The sequence below is a fragment of the Vanellus vanellus genome (assembly GCF_965231255.1).
Source record: "Vanellus vanellus genome assembly, chromosome: 17".
Classification (NCBI taxonomy): domain Eukaryota; kingdom Metazoa; phylum Chordata; class Aves; order Charadriiformes; family Charadriidae; genus Vanellus; species Vanellus vanellus.
Genome location: NC_138922.1, coordinates 12,235,089 through 12,260,432, shown reverse-complemented (window position 1 = coordinate 12,260,432; position 25,344 = coordinate 12,235,089). Strand labels below are relative to the sequence as shown.

At 40.0% G+C, this 25,344-nt stretch overlaps 1 protein-coding gene across 1 annotated transcript; it reads right to left on the bottom strand.

Moving 5' to 3' along the window:
• On the bottom strand, positions 1-25,344 carry GNA13 (G protein subunit alpha 13). Its single transcript, XM_082492065.1, has 4 exons — positions 25,036-25,344; positions 22,887-23,113; positions 5,459-5,509; positions 1-764 (listed from the first exon to the last, which is right to left on the bottom strand). Exons 1-4 carry the CDS (start codon positions 25,316-25,318, stop codon positions 192-194), a joined length of 1,134 nt encoding a protein of 377 aa, XP_082348191.1. The 5' UTR covers positions 25,319-25,344; the 3' UTR covers positions 1-191.

Here is a 25,344-nt window from a genome sequence, read left to right as displayed (position 1 = left end):
CTACACTGGAAGAGATTAAGCCTGAATTTCTGCAGAAATTGGCAATAATGTGTTCAGCAGCAGCTTTTAGCCACATATCAAGAAGTCTGACAGGATCTGGATTTCTCTACTCCTGCTGTAAACTTCTAGTTTAAAAAAAAAAAAAAAAACAACACACAAAAGTTACTCAAATAAAAATGTCTTTTTGCACATCACTGTAACATAAGCTGCTTGAGGTTGTCATGGAGGATGGTATCCTTGACATCACGGAAAACTAGCCGGATGTTTTCTGTGTTAATAGCAGTGGTGAAGTGGTGGTAGAGGGGCTTCTGCTGCTGGTCCCGGCGTTTAGTACGAAAACAATCCACCAGGAATTTTTGGACATCTGTTAAGCAGTGGGGATCCCCTTCAAACTCTGGAAAATAGTCTTTGATGCTCACTTTTTGTACTTTTTCCTCAAGCAAGTCCGTCTTATTTAAGAAGAGAATGATTGAGACGTTGCTGAAAACCCGGTTATTAACTATTGTTTCAAAAATGTTCAGGGATTCTGTAAGGCGATTCGTTTGTCGATCCTCCATAAGCACTTGGTCAAATTCACTTGAGGAAACCAGGAAGAGTATTGATGTGACACTGTCGAAGCACTCGAACCAACGTTTCCGTTCTGACCTTTGGCCACCTACGTCAACCATTTTGAAAGGAACATTTTTTATTTCAAAGTCGTACTCATGAATCCCTTTTGTGGGTCTTCGTGCCAGCAGTATATCTTGCTGCGAGGGAAGATAATCCTAAAAAAAAAAAAAATAAAAAAAAATAAAAATATACAGGAGAGTTTACTGATTAGGATACAAGTCACAGGCATGGTGATCACAGCTGACTTCCAAGCGAGAGAAAAGCTTGCAGAGGAAGAGCACAAGGCTTTGAATAAACATACATATTTATGTACATTTATATGCTAACACTGAAGCATTTTGGAAAGAACTGGGGTCCAAAGCAGGAAACACATGCAGTATTAAACCAAAACATGTACCCCAGAGAACTGAAGCTCTCCATTTGCAATATGACAAAGATCCACAAACAACCTTAGAGATGTACCATCGATCCCTCCTGCCAGTTACTCTCCTTCTGGATTACTTTATGCTTCATTCATCCTCATCCCACAGAGCTGGGAAACACACTGGCTGCCAACACTGCAATGCAGCAGACAGGGTCTAAAACAGGTTTCTCAAATCAGTAACCACCATAATATCCCCTTCTAACTCTGGGCACTCAGTTCCTCCCATGTTCTCATGCATACTGCATGACTGCTTCTAGAAAAAAAAGTGCTGCTCCACTAAGTAATTTTTCAGGCAATCAATTATGCCAGAAAAGCAAAACCTAAGCAACTTGCTGTGTTTGTGCCGTGAATCTTTTGCATCCAGCTGTATCAGTCCAAAAAGTCACTTTATCAACTGTGTGCCCCGCCAGAGAACTCACACAGCCTCATTTTGTTCAAAACATTCTGTGCAATTAGCAGAATAGGAGAAGAACTGGGCAGATGAGGGCAGCAGCCTCTTCCCAGCAGTACAGCCTAGGAGGGCACCTGAGACAGCTGTACCCTGAAGTTCTCCAGCCTGCCTTTCCCCCCCTGGAATTAAACAGGCAGGATAAGTGGGTTTTTACTGCTTTTTTGACTGTTACATGAACAGCCATCATCAGCGGATGCAGATGCTAACAGGAAGAGTAATTCTTGTTAGTCAGCTTTCGACAGCTTGAAATTCAAGACCTGTATTGGGGATTTCTTCATTCTTAGAATGACACTTTTGCATATGGTCCAAGTCTTTCTGCTATTAAAAAAGTGCACCTATAACAGCCGGCTGACGCTGAAGTTTAAAGCTTTGTTGTTCACTTGTTATGGAAACTTTCTTACATTTTTCCAGCATTTCTCACAACTTCAGAGTGATTTAGGTTTCAGAGTTGGAATTTTAGTCTCCCCTTAGTGAATGATCTTTGACAGTGCCAGTTACCAGACTTGGAGCTTTTATAAAGATGTGTAAGACCATGGTCCAGCAAGTCTAATTCAATAATAAGCTGGGCTGGGGAGAACAAACATGCAACTACATGGCAATTCAAATACTGGCATTCCAAGTTTAAGGGAGCTGGGCAAGTTTGATCCACAGCCTTTAAGAAAGCAGTTTTAAAAATCACGAAGCGAGCATAATGTTCTGAAAACCCAGGGATCTCTTTGCTTTACTATGTAAGCTCCAAAGTGAAACTAGCTAGAGAGACATTGTTTTGCTTGAACTCCCGGGCCTCTTTATGCAAGCTGCCCATGACGAAGGCACTGCTTTTCATCGTGGCACGAATTACAAAGCAGCTCTCTGAAGCACTGGCTCCCCACCCTGCGCTTTTTTACTGTAGTGCTATTACACATCCAAAATCTGCACCACTTAAATCTGCAGGAGAGTTAAACTGCTGAAGCAGTACCATGGTTCTTTCCAAACTGAGCAACAGACATGTGTTTCCACCCCCTCACCTGACTAAAGGAAACTTTAAAGGGCAGTAAGATTTTTCTCTTTATTTGTTAAACTTATCTTGGGTCTTTTCTACCAAAAATTGTTAGAAAGGGAGAACAATGAGACAAATAGAGCAATGACTGCATCAAATGTCACTGGGCACGCATGAAGGGATTTTGAGTAAAGCTGACAACATGTAGGCAAGAGAATGTTGCAGGTTCAACACTCATTCCACCTTTCACAGAGGAATGTATAATCTTTTGTTACTCAGGAAATTATTCTCAAGTTTTCCGAACAAAACCACAAAGTCCTCCAAAAGCTCAGGAGTGATTGCAATTCTTCAAGTAAACAAAAAAAAAAATCAATTAATATAATAGGCAAAGCCATATACACCTTTAATATTGAAACAAGATCACAAAGCAAACTGTCCTGTGAGTTGGCCTGTACTGTTTATTCAGTAAAGCTTTCAAAACCAAGGAGCTTATCCCTAGAATTTCTGACAAACTCCCTCTCAAGTATTATTACTCATTTAAAATTCCTTCCACAGTGGCAACCACAAATAAAATCCTTTCAAGTACTTTCAAGTTCTACAAGCACCGAAGACCTACCATGTTTTATACCAGATAATGGCTATTCTGATGCAACAGTCTGCGAATAAGGGCACTGGCAGTCAAGTGCTCAGTCTGCAGCCATCGTCTGGCTACAGGAAACTAAATACAACAACTCCTAAGAAATCTCCCAGTATTTTGAATGCTTATTGTGTTTTCTCCCGCATGTCCAGATCCTTGGGATACTAGCAGCTTTCCACTGTAGGAATTCTGAACTAGCCCCTTTCTCACTGTTGATCCCCTTTTCCATAGCTGAAGACTGCAGCATTAGGCAAGTATTTTCCTTGGACGGCACCGAGTACTATTTTCAAAGTCCTTCCGATGTTTCGCCATTGTCAATCAGTACTTTTCCTGCAAGCATCCCCAAACACTATCTCCTTTTCTACACTTTGCACAATCTCTCATGTTGACGGTTTTGTTTTTCACCTTCTTCCATTTTTGGGTTGCATTTTGTTTGTTTGTTTGTTTTGAGGGGGGGAGGACGGGGGACAGTTTGTTGGTTTTTTGTTTTATTTTCTGTGCAGCTCTTCCCAAGTATACATATTGATATTGACGTGGAACATGCGCTTTCTTCCTGAATTGTCTCCTTCCTCATTCACTACATTCTGTTTTCTTATAAAGGGCTTATTTTGGTTATCACACAGCTCTTTCTGCTACCACATTTGCCTACTTTAGAGTTTAAGGGAGGAATAAGATCCAATCACAACATGGAAAGCAATGTCTCTCCGAGATATTTTGAATACATATAGTCTGCACTGGCAGTTGAAATAACAACAAACAGTTGCAAGGAATCCAGCCGATTCCACATGTATATGCCAGCCAGCTACTCTTATTTTGCTGATCTTATTATATCTGAACATTAAGTTCTTTTCCCTACGCGCTGTTATCATCAGCTCCCTTTTGGCAAGGGGCACACGAATTGCAGGTCTATCTGTTCACAAGCAATTTAGTTGCAGGCCATCCCAGTTGTATCAGATAACAGATAAGAACAGCAAAATACTTATATTAATACAGTTTTGGGAAATAATCATTAGACAAATCTTGCCTATAGATAAGAATAAACCAGAAGAACCTATCAAATCTTTCACTCAGTAACAAAACTTGACTGGCACTTTTTCCACAAAGACTTAACATTTTCTATGACAAAAGTTCTTGAAGAGTCCCTCTGTAGCTCAACACCATTTAGTCCAACTTTAAACTGGAAAACCTGTAATTCAGAGCTCAGCATTCCCACAGCAACATCAATACCTACAATAATTGTGCGTATATAAAAATACAAAAAACCCTAGTGACTTCAAGTTTCATGCTTTGATCAGAGAATGGGCCAAGGTTTCTAAACAAAGAATTTTGAGAAGAAACTGAAAAAATCTTTACCCAAATGCATGCAAATATGGGGGGGGGACACAGACCCCAAACCTTCAAAACTAAAGTGGCATTGGATTTAACAACCATGAGAAATCCACAATTAGCAGAAAGTTTAGCAGTTCGTTAAAGTGAGTGCAGTTCTCCTATCGCCTTGTAACTCAAGACCAAATCAAAATTCAGAGAGCAATGCTGGAGTTCTCAAGCAAGATATCTGGAGAGCGTATGCATTCTGCAAGAGGATCACCAATGCTCTAGTTAGAAAAATGGCAGTTCAAAGCAGAAAAATAGTCTGGCTTAAAATTATTTTTTTATCTGTTAAAGAGAAAAAGAAAAATGAAACTAAGCATGACGTAACAGGATTCAATTGAAGCAGTTTGGATTACTTCAGCGTTTGTTAGCCATCAGCTGGAAACAACCATGGAGAAATTGCCTCCCCATGGAGTTCAAGCTAGCAGCCCATTTTAAAGGCATTTTCTCCACATGCTATTTCTGCAAGACTAGTAAGTATCAGCATACAACTTCATTATTTAAGCAGTAACCAACATTTCTCTCAAAAAGTATTCTACAGAAGGTTCAGTTTTTTCCCCAGAGAAAACAGATTGTATTCTGTACCAAGTTTGTTTATTTTAAAGTAGACACTACAGAAAGGTACCACTGTCCTGTGCACTGATTTAACTTAGTATTCCTACCTGGATATGTAAAAAAAAAAAAAAGAGTAAATTTTGGATATCAATTAGTGTTGAAGTGCTACCTTAACAGTCTTCTGACTGGACAAGCATTTGTAACTTGTTTTTTGTTCAATTTCTACAGAAGTTTTATTTCCAGAAAGTCTCTTGGCCCTTGCATAGCCCTCTAGTTTTGACCTGTCAGTAATGAACTGCTGAGATAATGAGACAGTCAAAGTTAACTAAAGTTATCTGACAAGACACTCATTACATTTCATCTGTTTAAAACCCAGAGATGACAAAGACTACTTAAAACTCAAGACTGGATAAAAAAAAAAAGGGAACTTACTTGTTCTCCAAGTTTATCCAAGTTGTCCAAGAAATACTTTACAGATTCTCCCTAAAAACAAAGCAAATGGTTATTTAAATAAGTGGCACACTTGATCCCAACAGTTTACATTCTGAAGTCCAGTTAATTTACTGAAATCTAGATTTAAGTGTTGTAAGCTTTAATCACTACCGTTTTTTAAGCAGCTATCCTAAGAACACAACGTGTTTTATTTTTAGGCCAGTTAATATTTAAGCTTAAAAGCATAGGTAGGCACATTTATAATAGTTAAATTCTTTCCAAGTTTAGAATTCCTGAATAAATCCTACAGTGTTATCCACAGGGAGTATCAACGAAGCAACCACACCTTCATTATGAAAAGATACATTCAATCATTCTGCCCCTTTGGAGAGTCTGCACATACAGGCATTCAGGTACAGGGATTAATCACTGGAGATAAGTCAATTTATAACTTCATTGCCCTACAATCCCATTCATACAGGTACTTCCCCTGAGCACAGCAAATGACTAGCAGAATAGAGGATGAGAAACCACAAAAGATGAAGCATTTCAGTAAAGCTTCCTAGCAGAGATCACGTTGGACAAGAGCTTCTTACTCTGGGAGTAACAAACAGAGCTCCACACTGCCACACTGCATGGTACCGCATCTGCTACAGAGGTTATCTTCCGGATTCAATCCATCACTGTCCTTGCAAATAATAAATACAGCTTTTAGTCCCTCCAGTAATGTGGAACTGCGGATTTTTTATTGTAAGCCTAAACTCCAGTCAACTCTCCAGAACTCGGAGTGCTGGGATTAAGGAAGAACTCTTACAAGGATGGTGCTGAACCTGAGTTCACTTGCACTAGGTGATGTACTGATTGAATTTATTGCAAAGGAAAGTAATACCCTTTTAGGATTCTCAGCATCATGACAGAAGCAGAAACATGCTTTCTTTTGAAAGCTCTTGATTACCAAGCTGTAACTTATTTACTTTATAGTAAATACAGAAAAGAAACCATCTGTGTTTTCACTCTGCAGATGGAAGGGCTGGAATTCTGACTGAATTTTCTTGATGAGAAACTCAAGCAGCATCCAAGGCTGGGGTGACAACATCTAAGCCAGAGAAGTGAATTAGGACAGAAGTTACACCCTGATAATGACTTCCCCTCACTTGAATTTGAACTCTGTAAACTTATCTAGGAAGAATATCAAACCTCAACACTAAACCGTGTCACCTAAGCAGCAGTAAACTCGGGTAAATAGCAGTCCAAAAAGAGTTCTAGGAGACACATAAGCCAGGAACCTTTGCAAGTTTTCCAGGTACTAAAAAAAGTTACATAATACAAGTAGATACTGCACCTTTAAGTATGCAATTTGAACATCAACTTTTAATTAGGCAAGACTGGGACTCTGGTTGAAACACGCCTTGTGCTTGACACACCTGCAGGGAAGGAGTCCAACATAGTTCTACTACCTTATTTTACCTTTTATTTGATTTAACATTGCTGATTTTCTCCAGGGTGACAAACTGCAGCAGTAACGCTAACCATATTAAAGCCTGGCAGCACACAGCAGCAACTGCTTGCAATGACGGTGGTATTTTACACCTACATCTCTTTCAGCACTTCAGAAATCCATTTTAGCCTCAATCCTAGTGTACGGGGAAGACCATTCCTATTTCACAGAAAATAAAGATACACAACCTTGATGCACAAATCCACCAAGCTTCTCAAGCAGAAGTAAAAGGAACAGAGTTCAGGCCTTCCAAGTATTAATACCACTGTCTGTAGCTGAAGGTTAAGACAAAATAAAGTTTAAGGTCAGACTCAATTTCTTTTTTAAGTCCTAGTAGGAGCTGGCAACCCTCCCTCCCCCACAGGACTACACACAAATCAACCAGATTTCAGACTGGAGGTACTTATTCTGGAATACCTGGGCCTCAGAGGCTGTAAGTATGCACGTGGCTGTGTGTGCATGCATACATATATTTTAATCTTAGACGGCTCTTTTTTATACTGCTTATGGCAAACCCATTCCCTAAAGAAGCATTAACCCCGCAGTACTGGAATGCATGAGTTACTACCTCCCCTTTAAGTCCCTGGGCTTACTGCTACTGCAATGGATTGAGCAGTTGGACCAGACAAGTAAGCCACAGCCTGTAAACGTCACAAAACACCCCCAGAAGCAGCTTCCCAAAAGAGGGGATTTCCTGAAAACATGAATGCAAAATACATGGGCCTGCAGCAACAGCAATGCTGTAGAGCCACACATCCCACAGTCAGGTAACTGCCAGAAAGCACGCTGAGAACACTGCTTAGCTTCCCAGGCTGTCACGTATCAAAGTCAATGGCAGACAAATATCAAGGTGGCCACCCTGAAACTCAAGAGATTGAACTCTACAAGCAATCAGTTACAAGCATAATACAGTTAATAAAGCAGTGACATACCAGTTTCCCCTCTCCACATCTTTGGCTCAGTCACTGGGTTCTGCCCTTACGAAAATCTATTCAGACAACTAATACAACACACCAAGCAAGTGCTGTCAACCTGGCTCAACTCTGTATTTAAGGATAAAAGTTGTTCAATCATTGGCTTTTGTCAATTTGCATGGCATCAAGAACTCACGATAGCTTAAAATTCATCATCTGTTCTTCCATCGCATTCCAGACTCCCCTCCACATCATACAGCTGCAGCACTAATCAAGGCACTGGCTGAATTATCTGATTCGGACATCTTCATATTAGCAAGTCAAGCTCTGCTAACTACAGATACTCTTCAACAGCAAACTGCCATGACTCACAGATTGTTATCAGAATGCACTACTGTGGAACTGAAGAGTTTTGACCCATTTTAACCAAGCTTCAAAAAGGCGGCATTATAAAGCAACCAAGCAAGACTTCCGATCCTTTTCTAAAGGGGTGAACCTATGTATTTTATGCCATAATGAAGAGAAACCTACTGAAAAACCCACCACACAACAACCAAGGAAAGCCTCAATGCAAGCAATTGTTAAAACTGAATAAGAAAATGATCTATTCACAACCCTGTATGGCAGCAGCACCAAAGATAACTTCTGTGTTAGGCTTTTTCTTGATGTTAGATACAGAACTAGGTATTTCACTCTGTAAATCAATGACAGTGGCTATATTTAAATGGCTGTATTCAACAGACAGTTGTCGTGTTCTAAAATTTCCCTTTAGGCAAACTGTAAACTCTTTGGTTTACCCGAGATGACTAGAAAAAAGAAACTGGGTTTCCCCACTCTGCCCCACTAACTCCAGTGTGGCTCACCGCGTCCAGCTCCTGCCACGTGGCTGTTGCATCAGTCAATCTGCTGCCATCACACCACAAAGGAGCCACGCCAAGGGCAAAATCAGTAAGACTGAGAAATGGCAGGATCTGCCCCCATTAAAAAAAACTCTATAATTCTGCATTACATTCCTGTCATCTTCACACAAGTGTTCTGTGAGCACATACAACAGAAATTTAAATTAGAGATCTAGTTAAAAAAAAATATAGTGATGTAAAGGTCTTAAATTAGCCACAGGTGAACTTTTTTTAAATACAGGTGACTCCTTTAAAGTAATTTTTACAGTTGAGCAGTTCTGAACTGCAAACTTCTGAAGGAACCATACCATTGAGCCTTACTCACACACTGCTCGCTTCCTTCTACTTAACACACAGGCCAAAGATGCCAATAGAAGTGACAAAGTCAAACGCAGGCTCGAGTGCATTTCTCATATGCATGTTGACATATTGCAATAAAGCAATCTTCTTGAACACACACCAACACAACAGAATGAATGGCCTACACGTGAGCTTCAAAGATCTTCCAGCGTAAGGTGACTGCACTTTTGCTCTTTTAATACAGTATTAAAATAATAAAACATATCAGAATACGAGACTTTAAGCAATCACTTTGCTTATAGAAGATGCCCTTTTTTGTTCAGATGGAGTATACACAACTCAGCTGCTGCCCTTCAGCCTCCTCCTGATTCAGAAATGCATGTAAACCACAGGAAGTTGACTGTTAAATAACTTTATTCATAACTGTCAAGTATTCCATTTTCAGAAAGGTTTGATTCAAAACAGCTTGTGTGCCTCCTGGAGCCTTGTGATCCTTACCAAAAAAAGCCAAACCAAGTGATTTCATCGCGAACATACAAGTGATTTACAAGAAAACATAACTAAATCATTCTTATCAAAGTACTTGATGTTACAACAACAGCTTCCCTTACAACACTGCATTTATTTTAGCTAGTCTTGCCCATACCTGTACAATGAAATACCTCAAGTTTCACATAAAGCACTCTTTCTACAAAGACAGAATTACAGCGCACCTTGGTCATCCACCTGTAAGACAATAGTGTGTTGTAGCTGATCGTGTGGTCTTCTGAAGTAAACCAGATCAGTTATCTTTTATAAATAAAACATGGCACAGAGAAAGATTACTGTCTAAAATGTCACTAGTTAGTGTCTAAAGCAAAGTATAACCACAAAAATATTTCTGGGGAGGGGAAAAAAAAAAAAAACAAACAACAAAACAATACATGAAACACACAACAGATCTTTTAAACCCAGGAAGTGGCACCAATTTATTTGGTTTCCATGAAAACAATGTTAGCAATCTAAATATGATTTGTTGAAACTTTAGCATAGCCAAATGGCTTTTCAGCTGTTCTAAGGGAACACAGGCACTACATTTTTTACAATAGCAATCACTTAAAGAAAAGGAGAGAGAAAAAGTATCAAATAAAGACTTAGTCATCACAAGGTTTAAAGAAAGAAATGTACAATTTATCAAGCCATCTACATTTGGCTGCAAGTTCAGTGGAACATACTGAACTGACAAGACTCCTTAAGTATCTGAAAGAATAAATCAGATATTTAAAGAAAACAGGAACTATAACTCAGTAACTCTGGATTAGAACTATAGGAAACACTAAACATTTTATCCTCCTGACGATTCCTACTCGAATTTCTGTGAAAAGAGAAACAAAGATTTCCTATTTTATTTAGTTAAAAAAAAAAACCACAAAAACAACCAAAACCAACAACATAAAAAGCTTTTTTAAAAGCCTAGTTTAGAGTAAGAACAGGTAACTATGATGTTTTTAGGCTGGCAGGTACTTGCCTAAATTGACATGCAAACCAAACCACGCATAACATGGGAAAAGCAGCTTGAAGGAAGAAAGATGATGGAAGAATAACCAAAGCCTTAAAATTCTGCATCTTACAACACCCTAGTAATCCTTACAGCAGACACTTCATTATGTGTATTTTTTTTTTTTCTGCTAGAAGCTTAATCCAGATAAATGAGTATCTGAGGATTTTGGCAAAGAATCCAGACAAAAGTATCTCTAACCTTTATTTTCTTGAGACCTCACTCCAAGCTGATTCAAAAGACAACTGACTGCAAATCAATACTGCTGCTACTGAAGTTTCACCAGATGTCTTCTGAAATTTCAGTAATAAGCACAGTGATAATTAACGGAGAAATGTTTTAGCCAAATCAATGCAGATTTCCTAGTGGGAGAGGTATTAGAGAGCACTACAACCTCCTCCCCCTCCATCCCAACATCACACAAAAGAAGCAGATGATCCAGATGATACATGATTGTTAGACTAGTAGAAGTTGAAACAAGTCTTATGTTGAGATATTGAATTGGTTTGGTTTCTTTTACTGGCCTCAGACTTGAAGGTAAATAAGATAATCTTGGTTCCTTCGCACTTTTCAGGCTTCTACAAATTAAGGTCTCCCACTGCTCACACCTCCCAGTGCTTTCTAATGAGGACTCCTCTTTCAAACATGCCCTAGTCAATAGAATAGGACAAAACTTCTACACATTCATACCTATAAGTTGTTTATGCAAGGAACTAAACTTAAAAACCAAATACTTTCCCTATTTTATAACAGCAATTCCGCAACTTGCTTGATATCTCCTAAGGTGAGGGGAAACAATTTGTTTCCCAATTGCCACTTCTATGCTCTAACACTTGACATAGCGCGCTCTGTTTAAGCGGCAATTGTATTAGCAGTGCTTCGGGAGTTTACAACAAACATATACAATAACTACTTTTAAAAAGGGTGCTAAAGTTATTTAGGGAAAAGTTTGGAGGTAAGCAACAGTATATTTGCTTACCAAACTGCATGTCTGGGTCAAAATATTTGAGAGTATGCTAACACAAAACACAGTTCCTGGAGAGAAGTATGTTTCCTTTCTAAGCGTTAATTATGGCCAAAGTTATGCTAAAACCAGCATAAACTGGCACTCCCACCAAAACAAAGCAGTCCCCATTTATGCCCACACGAGCATTATTGCAAGCCACGCGCAGACCAGCCAACTGCGCCGGGTTAAACTAATCCCTCCGTCCCTAAGAAGGGAGGGCAAACTGCTTTAAAAGTGTACTGCTGCCAGTGGAAGCATTAGCAGACCAGCCTTAAAAGGGCTAAAGCACAGACACCATACGTCAAGACCAGGCATTGCAGGATCTCCTAGCTTCTTTCTGTCCAGCTGAACCATGTGAACAGTCATTTTAAATCTGATCTGCTAATTTCCAAAGAGAAAATTTAAGTACATTGGGCTTAATTGCTGCTTCTTTGTAAAACTGCAGAGTTTCTGACACAGGCTACATTTGCTTATACAGAAGTACCAACTAATCCTGTTCTCCACCAGTACACGTCACAAGTGCGTCACAGCTCATCCTACCTCCGAGAACACTATCCTACTTCCTCTTTTCGGCACCTCCTGCGTGCAGCTCAAGTTGTATTTGACTTTTTTCAAAGCAATCAGAACTGCATCACATGGTGTAGAAGTGAAACCTGTCTTGCGATCAGTCACATAAACTGAGTATCTGTCCTAAAATAAGGAAAAGTCGAAATCCTGACTCACAGAAATAATCTTTTGTAAAATCTTTTGGTAGCAGAGCAGAATTTGTATTCAGAACAGCTGGATCACATTGGGCGGAGGGTGCTCAACAGCATGAAACTACAAAAGCACTGAGAAAGGGAGGAGTCACACTAAGTTTGTTTCATGACTGACAATTTTATCTTGCATAATAGCGTTAACAAAGAAAGGTACAGGGGTTTAAGAAGGGTTTTAACCCAATAATATCCCTTTAATCTGTTATCCCCTATTTACCATGTAATCCAATTAATCCATAATTCTCAAAATGTGGATAACAAACGGAGGGAGACAGAACACGCCAACCTGAGCTCTTGCACTACAACCACCCGGCAGAATCTGCAAGCTGCTGGGTACCCAGGAGCATCTGCTACAGCTGCCATCCCCAAAGAGCTGTGAGTGAAAGAGGGAAGATAAAGGAAGATATGCACAAGCTAGTCTAGAACTGAATACTCCGAATAAGGCTCCAGTACCAGCTGTTTCTCCTTCTTGCACTGAATTCAGTTTTGCACTACCCTTCAAAGTGCCTCATTCACTTACACAATTCAGACTCGGATTTTCTCCAATCAGTACAGCATTTCCGCTGTTTCAAATATAACCTGCTATGCCAATTAACCAAATGAAGACATGATCAAGCACTAAGCAGAACTTCATCTGCATACTAGTATACCACAGAGCAAACTGTTACAGTTTTGAGTTACTTTCCTCAGGGGGAAGAAATCCCATTTCATTTTTCTTAGCTAGGTATTCCTCTCCTCTCCTGAAGAAGGGATGCAATTGCCAGATTCTTAACAAAACTACAGCTTTTAGGTATGAACCAGTATTCCATTAAAACCTACAGAACTACCATTTCTTCCACACAAGGCACTCTGTTACCATACTTGCAACTAATTCTGAAAGACTACCTGGAAATCAGGATGTGCCATATTCTATCAACAGCTGAGAATTTTAAAAGACTGCATAGCTTTGAGTTGTATGAAGTGATATGCCATTTATACAACTCAAGAGCAAAACCCAAAAGTCTGTTGAGACTCTCCCACAATAAAAAAAACTAGAAACACAGAGCATTGATCCTGGCATGTCATTCTCCTTAGGATCACCAATGCTTCCAAATAAAAAGCAAACTCAAGTCTACTGCAGCCCCTTCTAGAGATCAGAGCCAGGTTAAGAAAGGCAATAAATGGCATACAGGACACAATATGTGAAGAACCAGAGCATCTAATGAAGATGCTTCTGTCTGCCAGAACCGGAACAGAAATAAATCCATGAAAGCAAATTGGGATACGCTGTCCACAAAATCAGGTGCACTTTCTTTCTTCAAAGATCTTTTTACTCTCTCCCTCAGGAAGTATTTAAAATCTAAAGTCCTCTTCCAGAAAGTTTACTTTAGGAAAGACACCGATACTTTGCAAAAGTTGTTTCATCAATGAAATCTGAAAGTATCTTCCAAGTCACGACACACACGCAAACCCAGAAGTCATATAAAAACATGCACTGACCAAGACAAAACAGCCACCTTCCAATTACTATTTACACTCTGGGAAGCATCTATATAAACTTCAGATGTTTTGCACACAAAACAGACTTGAACCAGACTGTAAACATTTGCTCTTCTTTCAGTGCACTGACCCACTGGCTCCATGACTTCATGTGTTTGCAACTCAAACTACATTTAATCTAACATTGAAGCAGCAGTGAGTCTGCAAATCTGCCATCCATCATTTAGAGCTTTGCTTGCTTCCAAGTTGTACAAGACTGGTGGAGGCTCCCAAAAACATGACAAATATTTGGCGTATGGAAACATATCAGCACTAAAACTGGCAATACTGAACTTTTAAGATGTTTGAAAAGCCCATTATTGCGCACTCCATAAACTAAATCACAACAGTTCAAAAATAGAACCCTAACCTAGATAGCAATGCATGCAGTGAAGTATCCCTAGGATTCAGTTTTAAGTACATTTGGCTCCTATTTCAGCCTCATGAAAAATCCAGATGACCAAATGGTTTTTAGTTCCTTCCTCTGCCTCAATTAGCAGAATCCATTTCAATTAAGTTCTGGTATTTCTGTTTGCAAACAGTGACATACAAATACATCAGCTCTTGTTACAAGCTATCTGACAAGATTCACTCAAAGTAGCAGTAAAGTACATAAAACAGCCTATACAGCAGCAGTGTCGAAGAAGCTGCAAACATTTCACATTACTTGTAGAATTTCATACTAGAAATTACGTAAAACAGAAACACTAGAAATTATTTACCAAAGCAACAATATAACTCTCTGCTAGTGAAAACAGTTACCATTCCCAATACAATCCAGATACACAATTTTAGTAGATCACCCTGCACTGAGTTTTTAACATACTATTTTGTGTATATATTTTGAATTACAGATGGTGTCAGTGCACCGTGTTTCCTCGCCTGGAAATTCTACATCCTCTTTATTTGGTCACCAGCGGGTGATCAAATACCATCATGTGCCCAGTGAGAAGTGCTTCCAGGCAGTCTGCAGAGACTCCTGTCAGTTTGTTTAAAATGATTTCTCCAGTATCATTAAACAAAGGAAAAAGAAACAGAAACTCATGTGTGATTAAACATTCCTGTACTTCTCATCCATAAATAGAATATGGGGTCTTTTCAGTTCCTCGGTTAAGTCACTGAAGAGGAGCATGATATTCCAGTTATTTTAACTGAGGAGACTATGAAGTACTAGGAAAACATTTAAGGGACAAATGACCATGGCAGAGAAGTGTGCAGCATGGTACAGTCAATTAAGGGCTGTAAAAGGCAGCTCACTGCCTATTAGAGTTCAAAAATTTTCTTCTCTGAAATAGCTGAAGTTGCCAGTTATTGTGACAACAGAGAATTCAAGGTGTTTTCTATATTTAAAATTCCTCAGCTTCTCCAGCGGTTTTATCTGATGTTTACTGTTAATGCAGACATGCAAGTGGAGATCATACTGGAAAAAAATTTAGGACCTTCTTTAGCTGCTGGCATAGTCTTAACATTTTCTTTACTGACCATTTAAATTTGACCCATGAAACTACTATGGTTGTAAGAGTATAAGGGCAAACCGTTAGTCTCTGGGATTATTCAGAGATTTTTATTTGGATTAAATAAATTTATTGTTTGAGGCTGCCAAGTTAACTAATATTGTGTTCTACGGTCCATTTATTCACCCTTAAGATAACATAAACAAAGGCTTCATATTCCAGAGCAATACAAAATACCAGTTGGTATCAGCTAGATTCCATCAGCACCACCAGCAATACAGCTTACTGTTCTGCAAAAGAGCAGACTCTGCACCTTTGGAACTTCTCAACTGATTTGTGGTAAATTTAGATACTTACAAAAAAAAGTGCAAGTAGACAGAATGCTGGTATGGACATCATCTTGCTTTCTACGTGAAACACAAGTACAGTTATTCTATTGGTTTTCTTACGTAGTAAGGTCAGCTGCACTTATGTTTTCTCACATTTTCTTAAGCAACTTCCTCAGCTACCACAAGCTAAAGTTTCCTATCACTTTGCTGGTTCTGCATAAGACGTACAACATGAACACAGAACATTTAAATAGTACTTATCATGAACTGAAGTTTAGGTCAATAACGACAGCCAAAACAGTCATCCAAATACAACCTGAGTGTACTGTGAGCTCAGTGAGAGCAGACTTAACCAGCCTCTAAGGGTGAAGTCTAGTTACAGTAAGCTCAAATTAGGGAGCAGCAGCACAAATCAACACTGCCCCTGGCATTGCACCTTAATCCTAAAGGATCACATATTTACATATGAAAAAGATCACTCCATATTCTTTGCCTCAGGTGCAAAATTAATTTCACCTGTATAGGTGGAAGATCACAGCTGCATTCATACCACATGTTTTGCCAGCACAGAGATTTGCTGACAGCTATGAATACTGGGACTTTGTAGTATAGGTTTGGCTTATATTTAGTAAGTAATTTCTAAAGGGACAGCAAAGAGTATAGCCATTGCTACATTTAAATTCTGTGAAGTAATGTAATGAGACAGCACTACAGGTACTAACACGTAGTATCTTGCAGATTAGTAGCCAGCAAGGAAATGGGCTCTGAATGAGAGTTTGTACCAAGGTCTCATGTTTCATTGTAAGCAGCAGAAGCAGCAAAAGCTCATCTGACACATTTGAGCCAATTTAAAAGAATCTGCTGAGAACAGGTTCATGCATTCAAGATGTGTGAAAGGCTGAGAAAGTCTCTTCCTCTGAACTCTTTAGAGGTTGCTGGCACACACAGCACATTCAGAAGGACATTTCTATTTTTTACCCTTAATTCATCAAGGCTCAGTCATTGAAATCCAAATTTTTGCAAAAAGGAGGTCACCTTTTAGCTTTCTGCAACAAAACATTTAGGAAACCAAGGCACACGATGATGAACATGACATAGCTTGTTCAAGACAGAGTATGTATAAGAACACATTGCTCTGCTCCCACACTGTATTGTGAAAGTCTACATTTTAAAAGCAGTGGTTCCCCATAAACATGTATCTGGATCGAGTCTGAATTAGGAATTCCATCCTCAGAGGCTGCACTGAAACCACACAGAAGAAATACACTTGTACAAGCTGAGTGTAGCACACAGGCCTGGAAGATAACTTGGCATCCTGCTGTCTGGCACGCGCTGGACTAACATGCCCACATCAAGACAGCTCCCATTGAAAGAACTCTCAATCCAGAGCCACATCTGTGCTCAAAAATAATAGTAATGAAAAATAAAAATATAAAACAGAAAAATAGTAGCCTTCAGAAAAAATTATGGCAAAGATATTCTTAGTAAAACCAGACCAGCTTGCACTAGAGCATCAATTGGCAATACAAGACTACTGCTCTCCAAACACTTCAATATTTTACTCCTAACAAGAAAAATCAGCAGGCAAGAAAGGAAGAACAGTTGAAAGGGGAGGCGGCAGTCCCAGGAACAGTCTTTCAATGCACAGTAACTCACAGAGGCTGAAACAAAAATTCTAATCCCAATATGAAAAATGATTAAAATCCGCACTTTGTGTTAACTTAGTATAAAAGTTCACCTGAAGATCATTCAGCTCAATTAAAATATTACGGTGAATCCCCATTACCAAATCACTAGTATACACATTGAAGGGCTTCTGGCCACAAACCAAGAATAAGGAAACTCAAGCCTCCTTATTGTCTGACTCTAGTGTTAATCCCTACATGGAGCCTTATTAACGCTGGCTTTGAGTTTGTATTATCTTGTTATTGGGGCAGGAAAACTAGCAAATCCTCAAGAACTCAGAGTCTCTTCTGAGGATTTGAATTATAAGTATAAATTTGTGAAGCACTTTTCTTTCCATAGTTATAGCAACAATCTTTGATAAATCCTCTTCATATAAAGACCAAAAGATGGCAAGTAGCTCTAACTTTTCCAAGCACTTTAAGGAGTCATGCTCACTGTACACATGCCATCCTGTAATTTGATGTTTGACAGACCTATTGATTGGGGAAAGAGGGGAAAATAGTTCATATTTCAACACATACAAAGCAGCAGCTTTTTGGTTTTCCCCACAAAAATTTAAGCAATATTCAGTGTAACTACAACACTGTCTTTAAATAAAGGAACTCTGAACTATATGATTAAGTGCCCAAATAGTCAATGCACGTGTTTACAGAAACGCTGGGTGATTGTATCTCACATCCGTAACGAAGAAGATTCTTCTATCAGTCTGAGGAACTTTCTGCCGACAGTTTGTGCACTCAAGCATGTCCTAATAAAAGCACCACCTACACACTTCAAGCAGAATCAGAGCGGGACAACTGAACACCCAATCCCAGAACCAAGAGGAGATCTGGGAAATGGAGAGGGGAAAGACATCTCTAGCTTCCAACTGAGGGGTGTGGGGAGGTTGCAGAGGATGAACACTGGGAGGAATATCAACACATCACGGAGGTCACAAGCTGTTGAAAGGCTTCTGAAATTCAGCGTCACAAATATGATGCAGACGCTTTTAATGAACAACACGCACAATACTTTTTCCAGGTTCTATGCCCGTGACTTCAGCAAGACGTTGAAGTACTGACCTCACAACTGTTTCCTAAGATGGGCATCCAGACTTGAGAAAGAGGAAGACCTCAACATCTGGCAACTTAGTCTGGCTTCAAACACCACTGACCTCCACAGGATCACTACTCTCTAATCAAGCACATTTCAAGTATGTGCTGCCTATGCACCTGAAGGAATGGTAAATTTCATAATACTTTGCAGTGGCCATTTGAGGATTCATTATTTCCCATAGAAGGAATTTAATGTTCTCATGTGTACAACGGCCCCATCAATATTCAGAGGCAGAAACCAGAAAAGCCCAACCAGAATAAGGTAAAATACAATCTTCCAGTAAACCGAACAACACTCTGCAAAAATAACTACTCTGCAACAGAAAAATGCTACTGAGAAGCTGCAGCAAAACTAGCAGTAGAACTTCAAGCTGAACACGCCTTTTCCTGTCTTCTATAATCTGATCTAGCGCTTGCAGACATATCACAGAAGTAAACAGGATCCAGAGGTAAATGCATATCCAATCATCCTTACTGTATCATCTTTGTCTGCAGTTCTGTGCAAATGCAGAGAGAATAAAGCCTCATCACTGCCCCTGTGTGCTGCAGGTTCATGGCATAAAAAGCCTCCAACATTCAGTGTAATTTGCAATAGGCCAAAAAGTATCAATTTAGAGATCAACAATTGCTGGTAGCAAACATCCAAACCCACCCCAAAGTTATCTTTAATAAGAACAAACCTTTAACACATTCAAAGCTTATCATGCATCTGAGCAACTCGGCTCTCATCCCACTTCTCCATTCTCCAAGAATTAGAAGACTCCTGGAGACTACTTCAAAACGCTTCTCTGTTAACGACTCTCGCAGCAAATTCAAGAAATGCAAGTTCACAGCAAACGCACTGAAGCGAGAGGCAGCATACAACGGCACTCTCACTCAGAAGTGCTTTCGGCAATGTTACCAGATGCGCAGCACCAGCACTAGACACTCCTCAGCTGCCAGTGCCTCAAAGCAAATGTCAACAAGATCACCAAACCTTTGCAACCACTTCACTGTATAGCTCACGAGTATAAATATAAAGGCTAGGAAATGCCTAGTTAAATCAGTTTGCGTGATGTAGAATTAAGATAACGGGTATGTTTATCCAAGTCATTTCAGGAGATTTTTACCAGAAATCAACTTGCAATGAGAAATCTGAAATGTTAATTAGATGTCAGAAAGTGTTAGGCTGATTCAGACTAACTCTGTAACTAATCCACGTTAGTCTTCTCACGAGAGGCTGTAGAAGAAATAAGCTTGGCAGATGAAGGAGAGAAAGCCTGAGGATGACCAGAATCCTAAGCGTAAGTTAGAGGAACTGACTAAGCTACAGAGTCAAAATAGTCTTTAGTTAACCATGTTAGTGGAACTATCACCCGAATGATTTCGGTTTGTAATAAAATTTGAGGGATTATAAAATTAACCACTCAAGAAGTATTGAAGTGGCACATATTGCACTAAGCTGCAATTAGCTCTTTCCAGTTTTAAAGCACTGCACAAGCATGAACTAATGAACTTTCATAAATACCGTTGTTAGTGGCCAGAAGGCCCCTATTTTTATACCAAGGAAAATAAATCATATTGACTGTCCCCATGACCACTTAAGTTAACAAAATGAGGAAGGACACTCCAGTGAACTAGGCATGGAAAAGCTGATTTCTAATTCCATTAAAATACAACCAAGTTCTGGGTTTTCCCCTCTCACGCTGGTATAAAAAGACCACATTGTTTCTTTAGGCTTCTAGCATCATCTCTGGCATAGTAAGTGAACGATGATGGAGAAAAACGAAAAAAGCAAGAACAGCTCAATGACCCCTGACAAACGTACACTTATCCTTAAGGCTTAACCACATATATGCAGAAACTTTAATCTTAAACCCTCTTTCTCTGTACTTCTTATCTGTCCAAGTTACAAATGGCTTCTAGAACTAGAGTCTTGCTTCCTTTCCTCCAGAATTTCTATGTAAATTTTGACATTTTTCACTCCTTATCCATCACTGCTCTGTTCTTCATTTGCTCACTTCTACCTTTGCCCCAAAGTGTCCCATTCCCCTGACAAACAATACTTTCCCAGCATTCCTGCCTGTGCTCTCTTAATACAAACCATGTTTTTCAGTGCCGTGTCAAATAGTCTAGCGAAAAAAAGGTAAAGCTCACTTAACAGTCTGAAAAGAAGTTAGAATACGCGCAGTCAGATAATACTCTTCTACCATGCTCAGTCACAGCGTTTTACTTTTTTTTAATGCCACTTTTCCCTCTTTCCTACTCACCTAATGATTGCTGATCTCCCCTTTCATTACATTTTTTGCCACAAGCAGTTGAACTGGAAATAAAACAGTATTTTTCTCTTATTCCCCATCCTACAATGCTAACAATTTTCAGTCTTGAATCCTTACTTTGAGAGTCAGTATTTGACACAACTGAACTGTCTGTGTCTCTTCCAAATTCCCCCTGCTATACCTCCTGACTCGGCTATGCTTGTCACTCCCTCCTTAACCATTTTGTCTTCCTTCCATATTACAGCACGTCTAAAATCTCTGAACTCTCTTCTACAAAGCCTATCAGCAAGCATAGCAAAAATACGCACTGCTTTCAGGAGTCTTCCGCCATTGTGACGCCCACATGGAGCTCTGTCATACCTTAAGCTGGAAGCTTACTGCGGTAAAACAGAGACTTCATGCTTGGCCAGCACTGATCACACTGCTTGTACTCAATACAATGACATCATTCAGCTTCTTTTTTCTTTTTTTTTTTTTTTTTCATGTTTATAACTTGACTCAGGCTGAGATTTTGAAAGGATTTAGGAAATAAAGCAATGTAAGTATAAATAAAGCAGTTACCTTACTTTCAAAGATTAGTATTAGGACATATTAGTATTAATACTTTTTTAAGTGCTCTTGAGTTCCACCATCATGACACGATACATTTACATTTCTTCAGAGAACATTATACAGATTTAGGGATTTCCAAAAGAAAGAAATCCTTTTTTTTTCTGTCGGATTCAGAAAAACACATTCTTGAAATCCTACTCAAAGTGAAACTCTGCACATGCTTCAATTATGGAAAGAACCTACTTCTCAGAGACTCAAGATGACAAAATAGTAATGGCTCCCGCTTCCTTTGGTACTCAGCCTGAAGTCACTAAACATGCCTAATCAAAGACAAAGCAATTTTATCTAACCAATTTTAAAACTGATCACGCCAACACAGCAATCACATCACTAGAAGTCACATCTGCACCAGAAGAGGACCCTGACTACAGTAGAGCGACTACCCTTTTATGATCACTTTGAAGGCAAAATCCAAGGAGCAATAGGTCTCATTAGAAACTTATTTGCATAGCTCAGAACTAGGCTGGGCAGGTGATAGGCTACTGGAGCACCTGCCCATTCTGCAATCTCTAGAAGACATTCCATGATCAGGGCAATACATATTTATAGAGTATTTACACAACCTATTTAAGTCAGAGTATGATTACACAACCATTCATAATAGCTCAACAGGAGACATCATTAGCTATTGTTCAGATTCACACTAACACAAAGGTTATTTTTAAGACACAAAAACACAAAGCCACTTAGGTTTAAGAGACCTACAAGAACAGATTTAATCTATTTTAAGGTTCTCAGCTCCCACCCAGACAAAACCCCATGCCCCTGGCATTTACTACACAAGTCTATGAACCAATAAACAGCAAATTTAACTTAAATTCTTTGTTTCCTTTTGCGGCATTTGCATGGAAATGGAGCAAAGGGACTTTAGCTGTCACGGGCAGTTAAAGCTCCAGCTCAAGAATCAAGACATGTTTCTTCTTCCTTTCCGAACCTACTATTTAATTGTATACTCCATCTCAACCCCACTATTAAATTGTGGACTCCATCTTCAGCTGAGAACTTCAATATAACAAAAATCTCATTACATGAGTATTAACATAGACATTCAAAATTAAACAGGAAGTATACAGAGGGAATGTTTGCTAGATTGCTCAAATTGGAATAGAGAAGGGAGTGGTTTTTAAATTCTTCTCATTAACCCATGCATATCTTTTCTTAAAAATTACATTACTATTAAGTCTTCCTTTATTGCAAACCATTTTTTGGTGTTGGTTTTTTTTTTTTTTAAAGTCAGTGCAGTAGTTAACAAACGGTGGAAATAATCATATTTTAAAAACATTACACAGGTACCAGCTTTGTTACAAAACATAAAAGCCCTCTACACCTCAGCTTTCTCACATATGAAATGAGTACAATTATGTCAGAAGCTCTTTATTATTCTCGTTCTTTAAAAAAGTGGGGGAAGGAGCCAAATGCATCTGTTTGCAATACCACAGTGTAAAAGTCTACCATTCAAAAATGCTTAAGATCCATAAGGTTGCTGCTTGATCAGTGTTTTATGGAAAAGCAACACAGGAACAAGAATCACACACACTCAATTAAAAACACCGAAACACAAATCTTACCAGCTGGAATTCTCTGCGCCTGTCATACGCATGCTGGATACCACTATCCGCCCATAGAGCTCTTATGGCTGGAAGGTACTGTAAAAATACAGCTGTCTCCACCATGCCTTGTGCCACCGTGACGGACCGAGTATCAAAAGCCATCATCGTATCTCCATTACTCTGGTTAGCAGGATCTCCCCAAGGGATATGAAGTTTCTCTCTGGCATCTACGAGGACTCTCACACCTTTAACAACATGAAAGAGCATTGCAATTAGAATTTCTCAGCATCTACTATTTCACTAGCCTACAAATCTGCAGATTCAAACAAAGCACTTACTCTGTACAGTCAAAGCTCAACAGAACTATCCATCCAGAACAAAATCAGAAAGTTTCTGAAAAACTGACTCAAAGCAGTACCTTTTCAGATATTTGCTATCAGAAAAACATGGCCATGATCAACAGTGTAATATCCACAGCACAAGCTTAACTCTTGAAAAACTGCTACCTTTAATAACTAAAGACCCAATCTGCGCTACCAAGCAAAAACTTTTTCACAGATATTTATACTTCCCTCTGATCTCCAGAGCCATTCTACAGTCATTAAATTTACCTTGCACAAGACAAACAAAGTGTATTTAAAAGCTTATTTCAGAATACGTTAAAACATCTGACACCTTATTTTAAGGTTCCCTAGTCTTTGTATTCTTATGAACTTGGTATCCAGTTATATCTAACTGTAGAGCGTTATCACTGCCTTTAACATTTTCAGAGATATGAAGACAACATTTACTAAAATCACAGCACTTTCTGAAAATTATGTTTTTACTGCTTAAGTGCAGAAGAAGTTGTATCACCTAAAGACTTCCCCAGACTTTTTGTTGCTGTTGTTGTTTTGGTAAATAGCGTCGAGGAGAAACAGAGTATTTTAAACTTCTCTTATACAGGACTTTAAAATAAATCGTTGTGCTGATACCAACAATGCAAATGCAGGAAAATTAATTCTAGTAGTAAATTTACCAATGAAAAAATAAAAATAAAAAAGAAAATTCCAGAAAGAATAAGCAATTGTAAAGTCATGGGGAGAGGTATAAGGAACTAAGAAGTAGCAAAAAATGACTGTATAATAACATACTTATTCAATGTCAAAGTATTTTTTCAAGCTTCATTCTCTTTCCATAATTCTTCTATCTGTCAAAAGCCATTACTGCAGGAAAGCAGCCTCCAGAACAGATCTGCAGTCCCTACGTGTATACTTTCACGGAGTAGGAAGTACCTTATTTTATTAATAAACTATAACCTGGCCAACGCACATGCTCGTGATTTCTATTGCCTTGCTATTTATAGTTTTTCCAGGCTTGATTCGTAAACAGTTTTGTAAATCCATTCTCTTCAAGAGCCACTGGATCTCAGTCCCCTCCAAGAGCGGGGCTGAAGTCTGACAATGCTTTGCTGTTTTGAGAAATTCAGTAAAGGCTTTGCCTATTAAACAGTCCAAACCGAAAATCTGACGAATGATTTAGATAAGAAAGAGAAACTAAGTGAGGATGACAGCAGTGAAATCAAGAGCCCGATACTAAACCATGTGTTTTGGCAACGCATCTATGAAAAGTGGGTCTGCGTGCGAGTTTGTTAATTGATGTATCAGCCTAGTTTCCAACATGATGGCAACGTTCCCTCCACCGCGACGAAATGCGGAGAGCGCTTCCTCCTCAGGCACAGGACACCTCTCATCCTCACGCACTTTCAGGTGCATCTTCCCCCCGTCCATTACCGCTCGTTACCGCCATCGCATCACCAGGAAACGGCAAAGCTCGGGACCTTACGGGACTGAAGCCGCTGTTCCCAGGGCAGGAGACAAGCCGCCCTCCGCAGCGCGGCGGGCCGCGCCCGGGCCAGCGCCCGTCCCGGCGGGGCTGACATCCCGCGGGCCCGCAGCAGGGCTGCTCGCCGGCCGCTGACGCTCGTCCTCGGCGGGAGGAAGGGTGAGGCGCCCGAAAGGAAGGCGGCAGGAGGCACGGACCCCACGGCTCTCGCCGGCCCGAGGAAAACCCCGCTCCCGCCCTGAGGGCGCCAACACCCCCCCCCCCCCCCCCCGGCCGGGCCGGGCCGAGCCCCCGCAGGCCCAGTCCCTCACGGGGCAGGCCGGCCCCACCGCCGCTCACCCACCCTTGATCACGTTGCTGTAGATGGTGGCGCGGAACTCCTCGCGGGCCGCCCGGTCCCAGTCGTGCCCGTGGATGATCCGCATCTGCTTGAGGAAGGTGGACTTGCCGCTCTCGCCCGCCCCCAGCAGCAGGATCTTGACGAGGCGCTTCACGTACGTCTTCTCGCGGTTGAGGCACTTGTCGATCTCTTTGGACTTGCGCTGCTGCTCGGCCTCGCCGCTGGTGAGCAGGCAGCCGGGGAAGCAGCCCGACAGCACGGAGCGCGACGGCAGGAAGTCCGCCATCTTAGCGAGCACTGCCAGCGAGGGGA

Coding starts and splice junctions, on each gene's coding strand:
- GNA13 (XM_082492065.1), bottom strand. CDS start 25,318: ATGGCGGACTTCCTGCCGTCGCGCTCCGTGCTGTCGGGCTGCTTCCCC. Junction 23,114..25,035: donor CTACAGCAACGTGATCAAGG/GTGGGTGAGCGG, acceptor ATGTTGTTAAAG/GTGTGAGAGTCCTCGTAGAT. Junction 765..5,458: donor TGGATAAACTTGGAGAACAA/GTAAGTTCCCTT, acceptor TTTTTTTTTTAG/GATTATCTTCCCTCGCAGCA.